The 7,002-nt window shown below is 35.2% G+C and overlaps 1 protein-coding gene across 4 annotated transcripts in view; it reads left to right on the top strand.

Moving 5' to 3' along the window:
- TRAPPC8 (trafficking protein particle complex subunit 8) overlaps positions 1-7,002 on the top strand; it is a 90,503-nt gene that overhangs the window by 35,424 nt on the left and 48,077 nt on the right. For all 4 annotated transcript variants that reach the window (XM_028479879.2, XM_007130539.4, XM_007130538.4 and 1 more), the window contains one exon: positions 6,200-6,331. In XM_028479879.2, the coding sequence (XP_028335680.1) occupies positions 6,200-6,331 (132 nt within the window). The remainder of the gene's footprint in view (positions 1-6,199; positions 6,332-7,002) is intronic.

Below are 7,002 nucleotides of genomic sequence, written 5' to 3'. Positions count from 1 at the left end.
GCCGCTCCGCGGCATGTGGGATCCTCCCAGACCGGGGCGCGAACCCGGTTCCCCTGCATCGGCAGGCGGACGCGCAACCACTGCGCCACCAGGGAAGCCCCCATCTTATGCATTTTTTAAATCTATATTATGAGTATTTCAAAAGGGAGAAAAAGAAATTCACTTAAATAGTTGCTGTTGAAGGTTTCCAACAGACATTAAGTTGCATTGACTATAGGCTTGTAAAGAATGGCAGTAATTCTTTGTAAGTATGGTTAAAGACATGTTTTTTAGATGAATGCCCAAGAACAGAAAAAAACAAAATCAAACACCTTTTTGTTTATATTAATGTTTCCTAGGGTTTTAATCCTTGGACGGTTGTACTTTTTTACTTCATATATGTTTTAGGTAATCTGTTTACAGTTATGATTTTCACTCTCAAATCTGTCTCTAGCCCTGACGTCTCCTTGAGCTTTAGATTTGAATGGCCAACTGCCTTTTAGACTTAACCTACTTAAATGTTCCCAGTACACCTTTGAGTCAACATACCAATAACTAAACTTCTACTTTCTTACCTTATAGATCTTGATCTTAAATTATAACCAGCCAGCTCCTTATTTGCTCAAGGCAGAAAGTACTTGAGATGTTCCTATATTCTTCTGTACTGTCAGTGACACAATTAGGGGATTTTTAATCAATCAGTTAATTAATTAGGCTGCATCAGGTCTTAGTTGTGGCATGCAGGATCTTCGTTGTGGCATGTGGATCTTTTGTTGCGGTGTGCAAGCTTCTCTCTAATTGTGGTGTACGGGCTCTAGAGTGCGCAAGCTCGGTAGTTGCGGCATGTGGGCTTAGTTGCCCCACGGCATGTGAGATCTTAGTTCCCTGACCAGGGATCGAACCCATGTCCCCTGCATTGGAAGGCGGATTCTTAACCACTGGACCACCAGGGAAGTCCCAGGGGATTTTTTTTTTTAAACTTCTTAAACATGTTTTTATATCTTCACATATTTTACTTATCTCTCTTTCTCTTTTTAAAATCCCTCCTATTACTGTCCTGGTTCATGTCCTTAATGTCCTTCTCTTGGACTTTGGCCCTTTTCCTCTTTCTTTTTTTTGTGGTACGCGGGCCTCTCACTGTTGTGGCCTCTCCCATTGCGGAGCACAGGCTCTGGACGCGCAGGCTCAGCGGCCATGGCTCACGGGCCCAGCCGCTCCACGGCATGTGGGATCCTCCCGGACCGGGGCACGAGTCCATGTCCCCTGCATCAGCAGGCGGACTCTCAACCACTGCGCCACCGGGAAGCCCCCCTTTTTCTCTTTCTTCACCTTAATTTAGTAGTCCTGATATCAGTCATATCCTTCAGATATTTGTATGTAATACCCAGGTTGTTCTAAGTGTCTCTGTCCTGTCCTCTCATATATGCTGTGAGACCTGACTTGTCATATTATATTGGAAATTATATTTAAGCTGTTAACTTCTTGAGGATAGGGAACTGGGTTTCTTTCTACATTTTTATCCCTAGTGCCTAACACTGGGCTTGACACTGAACCATTAATTATTCTAAAAAGGTTTCTGTCAGTTATAACTAAGTAGGCTAAGGGATGATTTTGAAAATATTTAATAATTGATACTGCATGGACACTGACCGGTATGAACAGTTGTCAGATAGAAAGTATTTGCTAGAGCTGAATATCGGTTCTTGAGTGTGTTGATGTTCTGTATTATAATAAATAATCTTAACTTGGGTTTGAATATGTTGCTGAGTTTTTCAACCTAGGGGTTATCAGTGAATGTAAAAGGAATTTATGGTTTAGGAGCTTGGAGTAAAATTTCTTCAGAGCAAATTCTTCCGTCTGCATTGTAATGTTATTATTTTCTTTCATTATTCTTTTTCTTTCCAACTCTTTGTTTTTACGTTTCTTTTTCAAACCTGGATGATTTATTTTGTCATGAAACTCTAGGAAGTTTATCATTGTCATTTACTGCTTTGGGGTGACAGATGGGGGTGAATGCGATATATTTCCCCAGAAATTGTGATTTTCAGTGGCCTTGTCTACTATACCTGTCAGATATTTCTTTGAGATAACTTGAAAGTAAAGACTGCTAGGCATAATAAGTCTAAGATTATTAAATTTTAACTAATAATTTGTATTTATTGTAATTTTGTTAACTAGAAAGGCTGTATAAAATGAAAAATGTACTCATCCTGAGGGTAGGGAACTGAGTTACAGTCTTGACATTCATGAATTGTTTTTCCTAGATTTTTGTTAATACCATTATAGCAAAAGATAGCTGTGATGAAAAGAGTTGTGCTTTGACTTTATTTTTTGCACTGTAAGTTTATGGGCAAGTGGGTCTTATTCTTATGTTATGCCCCGGGATTTTCAGCATGGCAGAGCAAACCCAGTTTAATGATGAAACGTGTCACATTTAGTAGCACATAGGTAGTATGTCTAAATTTGGTGCTTAAAACATGGTGCTTTCCCCCTCCTTGTGTCTGTGTTTCTGTGTTGAACATTTATTCTGGTCATATAACCCTTTTTGTCTGTTACTCCATTTAAATACAATTAACAGCTTATCAAGGATATAGTAATAGCACCAGTTTTTTATAAGTTTCTCCAGCTTGGGACGAACTGTTCCTGTGGTAAGTTGTTCAGCTGCTAGCACTTTTCCTGTTAATTTCACAATTATGCAAAGAAAAAAAATCTTAGTGCCATGCCATCCTTGAGATTTGATTCAGTTAAGTTTGTGCAGCGGGTGCCTTTTTTTTAATGAAAGTGTTTATGGAAACCTCTACCTCAAATGATTTTTTCCCTTATATTTATCTTCATATTTTAAGTTAGTGTTGCCTTTTCAGCTTTTGTTAAAATTATATCTTGGCTGTGGGCAAAGTTCACAGGCTGAAGTTCTTGTTGAAGTGGTATCATGGGGTTTTTTCCTTAGTTCCTTATAGAGCATATATAATAGACTTGTCATAGCGTGGATGTGAGCTAACACTAAAATAAAATTTTATTCTTCAGCTCATTCAAAGAAAGCCTCTGCTTTCTGGATAAAACTATCACTTTGTGAAATTCTTCCATTTTTCTTCTATCAACAACGATGGCAGTTGCAATTCTTTTCAGGGCCATTTTTTGGTTTCAAAGCAGTGTTTTTTTTCTACTTTAGGTGTCACTGTAAGACAGGACCTAAACGAAGAACAAAGGCTGCAGTGAGATATGAGTGCAGGGTGTTTAGCTCTGCAAATCGATTCTTTCTCAGCAAACAGTTTTACTGGATGCAGGAGGCAAATTTTGCTTCAGCTAAATTAATATATGCTGTGGACTTCCGGGTCTCTCTTGAATTGGTCAGTCAAATTAAAGTTCAGAATGCTGAGGGTTTACTGTGCTGGTTCTCAATTGAATTGTACATTAGAATCATTTACACACCATCAAAGATATCTAGGGTATATTCCTTATTTTATTCAGAATGTCCAGGATTGCAGCCCATCCGGGTTTTGCAGGTTAATGAAGCTTTATAGGCAATTTAAAAAATGTTTTTATGCTGTGTGTGTGCATGTATGTGTGTGTGCGTGGGTGCATGTGCATGCTAAGAATAAACTTAAGAAATTTATTGGACTTAAACTGGCTCTATTGAGAAACCTAAATAAAATTCCAAAATACAAGAAGTAATTAGAGGGAATCTACCTGTTCTAGATATTAAAAGGTATTATAAGGCTTTAGAAATTAAAACTGTTTACAATGATAAGAATAGACAGAGTAATGGAATAGAATGAGAATTTAAATACTACATATAATTAGCTGTCATTTTGTCATATTAGTGGGAAATGTTAGGTTATTCACTGAATGGTATTGTGACATCTAACTAGCTGATTCCTGTCTTATTCATTACATGATAATATAATTATAGCTTGATTAAGTTATAATATGAAAAAATGAACAACCTGGAAGAATATATGGGAGAACATTTTTTAAAATCTAGGAATGATAACATTCTTTCTTAGTTTGATACCATATTTTGAAGCCATAGAAGCAAATCTATACTACGTTTGACTACTAAAGAATAGACTCTTCCGTGTCAAAACTGGGAAATACTATTTGCAAATGTATGACAGAGGCCTAATACTAATTAAGTGTACAAAGGGCTCTTACAAACCAGATAATCACAAAAACCCATTCACAAATGGGCATAAACAGGCAAGTCGCAGAAAAAGTACAAAGACACTTAAACATGGAAGATGAGGAACAAAGTGTTATTTTTCTTTTATGAAAGTGATAAAATTTAAAAAAATGATTTTTGGCCGAGTGGAAAATGACCTCTTATTCTCTTATGGGAATTTTTACTGGTATGACTTTTTTTGTACCAGTTTGGCTATATTAATTGAAATTTGAAGTATATGCATAGCTTTCATTAACTCAGCACTTCTACGTCCAAAAACTTGTCTAATAAAAATATTTGTATAGTTACTCAAAAATCTTTTTGTAAAGATGTTTATTGAAGCATTTTTTGTGGTAATTAAAGTATGTGGCAGTATTAAATCAATCAATTGGAGACTGTATTAATAAATTATGGTACATTTATGTAATGGAATACAACGTGGCTTTAAAAGAAATGAGAGATGTAGATGTTTTGGAAAGAAGTCCATGATATTAAGTTAAAACGCAAGATAATACTCTGTAAAATACCATTTATGTATAAGGAAGTATGAGTATTAAAAAAACTGTTGTATTTAACATATAAGTACAGGGAGGGAGAGAGAGAAATGACACAAACCAGCACCATGTTGGTAATGGTAGTTAACCTCTGGCAAATTGGATGAGGAATGAGGTGGGAAAGAAAGATACTCACTTTTTTTCTTCAAACATTTATTCTTTAAGGAAAAAAAGAGGCTGTATTTAATAATTTTTTAAGAAGAAAACATTTTCCTAAAAAAATAAATAAGTAAGCTCCCTAGCTTCCCCAGGTAATTCCGATGCAAACCCTTGGTTAAGAACTGCTTGTTAATTGTATATTCCTAATTTTCTCACTCACTAGCTTTTGGATTTAGTTAACTAAGAAAATCATCTGATCATTTAGTTTTTGTTATGAGGGGGTTGAAATAGATTAATAATATCTACCATTTACTGAATGCTTTCTGGAGTGTCTCCTCAGATCTTTTTGTGCTCTAATATAATTTTATGATTGCTGCAGAGTTAGTTACAGTAATCAATGGTCTATGAACACTTTTTGATGTAACTATAATTTGTTGAAATTATTGCATTTAAAGTCAATGTTTTCTGTTTTCAACTTTCCCTGGGGAAAATAATGGCAGCAGAACACATGGAAGGGCATGGTAAGTTCAGCTTGAGAATAGCTGAAAAACTAGAGAAAGTTTGTTGAAAATGTTGTTGATGCTTGATCAGCAACCTTCAGTACTTTCTCAGTTATTTGTAAAGTGATGATGGCTCTGTCATTTGAAAGGTTGTCCTTACGGGTGAGGCTATAAATGTAGTATGTGGTTTTTGTAGACTCTGTTGTAAGTCAGTTGAAGTGGAAACTAATTTGAGTTGTACCATTTACTGACTAATATGCTAACAGTAGGTGATAATCTTTGAAGGGGAAGCCTTCTGGACTTTTTAATGCAAATCAGTCATTTTGACCCTCTTGAACTAGAGGAAAAACTGAGAATTCCTTTTAAGTACAGTAAAACTTGATAGAGGACAGAGTGGTAGATTAGATTATATCATGATCTACACACATTCTATCTTTCCTTTTTTCTTGGATGGATGGAAGTATGCTATTGTATGTCACAGATCAGTTTCCAGAAGAAATTAGATTGGTGTGAATCTATTTTTTTCTCTACTCCATTTTCTGGTTTATCTTTAAATCAGTATACCTATATTAAATTCCCAGTTTATATTCTTTTTTGCCATTTGAAAAGGGATTGCATTTCTTCACAGATTTCTTACATGGGGCATATCATAACCAGACATTTGGCTCTATGAAAAGCAAAAGAAAATATTTCATGATAGAGACTTTTTTGAACTTTTTTATAATTTGACTTATTGGAAGAAAGAATCATCAAGACTGGATTGTCTCTCGATCTCTGCCCTCAGATACTCCTAAGTTAAATATTGCGTATACTATATATTATTTTAAGAAAGTAAATGTTTTTTCACTAATTATCTCTTTACTTTTAATTTTGTGAAGTTAACCTTCTTTTTCTTTAACATTCAATAGGATTCTGATCTTCGAAGTGCACTTCTTTTGGAACAGGCGGCACATTGCTTTATAAACATGAAGAGTCCCATGGTTAGAAAATACGCGTTTCATATGATACTGGCAGGCCACCGGTTTAGTAAAGCAGGGCAGGTTAGTGCATTTGCTTTAAAAAGAAAATTATTTATTTATTTTAATTTTTTATAATTTGTTTAGTTTATAGATGTATGTTATTAGTCAATTTTTTGATTTAAAGTTCTAAAGATGGAATTAAATTTTGTTCTGAGGTAATGTGTTATATTGGTAAGGACATGAGATTTGGATTTAGACAAATCTGAGTTTAAATCTTGGTCTACTCACAACTTGACTTTTTAAAGTTATGTCTTTGAGCCTCCGTTTTTTTTTTTTAATTTATAAAATTTGGAATTTTGCCCCAATTTTTTGTGAGGTTAAACTAAATCATATATGTGAAGGCCAGATATACTGCACTTAAGTAATTTTAATTCTTCTTAAAGGCGATTAAACCCTCCCTACTTCAACTCTGGTCTTTTGTTTTCTCTCAGAATGTCTCTTAATGGTATTTACTAAATATTTAATGGGTAGATATCTTCTATCTCTTGTCCCTTGGAGCAGTTGGGTTGGAAAAGATCTCTATTAGAGAGATTCTCTGGCCCCAGTTGTCCTTTAAGCGTTAGCTGGAGGGACCTTTCTATAGGCAGTTACCACTTTCTAGAGTGGTAACAGCAGTTGAGATACGGTGGTTTACTGTAATTATAGCTAGAAGTGTGGGTTGAATAATCATCTCTATATTCCAGGGACTGCTA

Source organism: Physeter macrocephalus, chromosome 19 (assembly GCF_002837175.3).
Source record: "Physeter macrocephalus isolate SW-GA chromosome 19, ASM283717v5, whole genome shotgun sequence".
Taxonomy (NCBI): domain Eukaryota; kingdom Metazoa; phylum Chordata; class Mammalia; order Artiodactyla; family Physeteridae; genus Physeter; species Physeter macrocephalus.
This window is presented reverse-complemented; position numbering and strand designations above follow the sequence as displayed.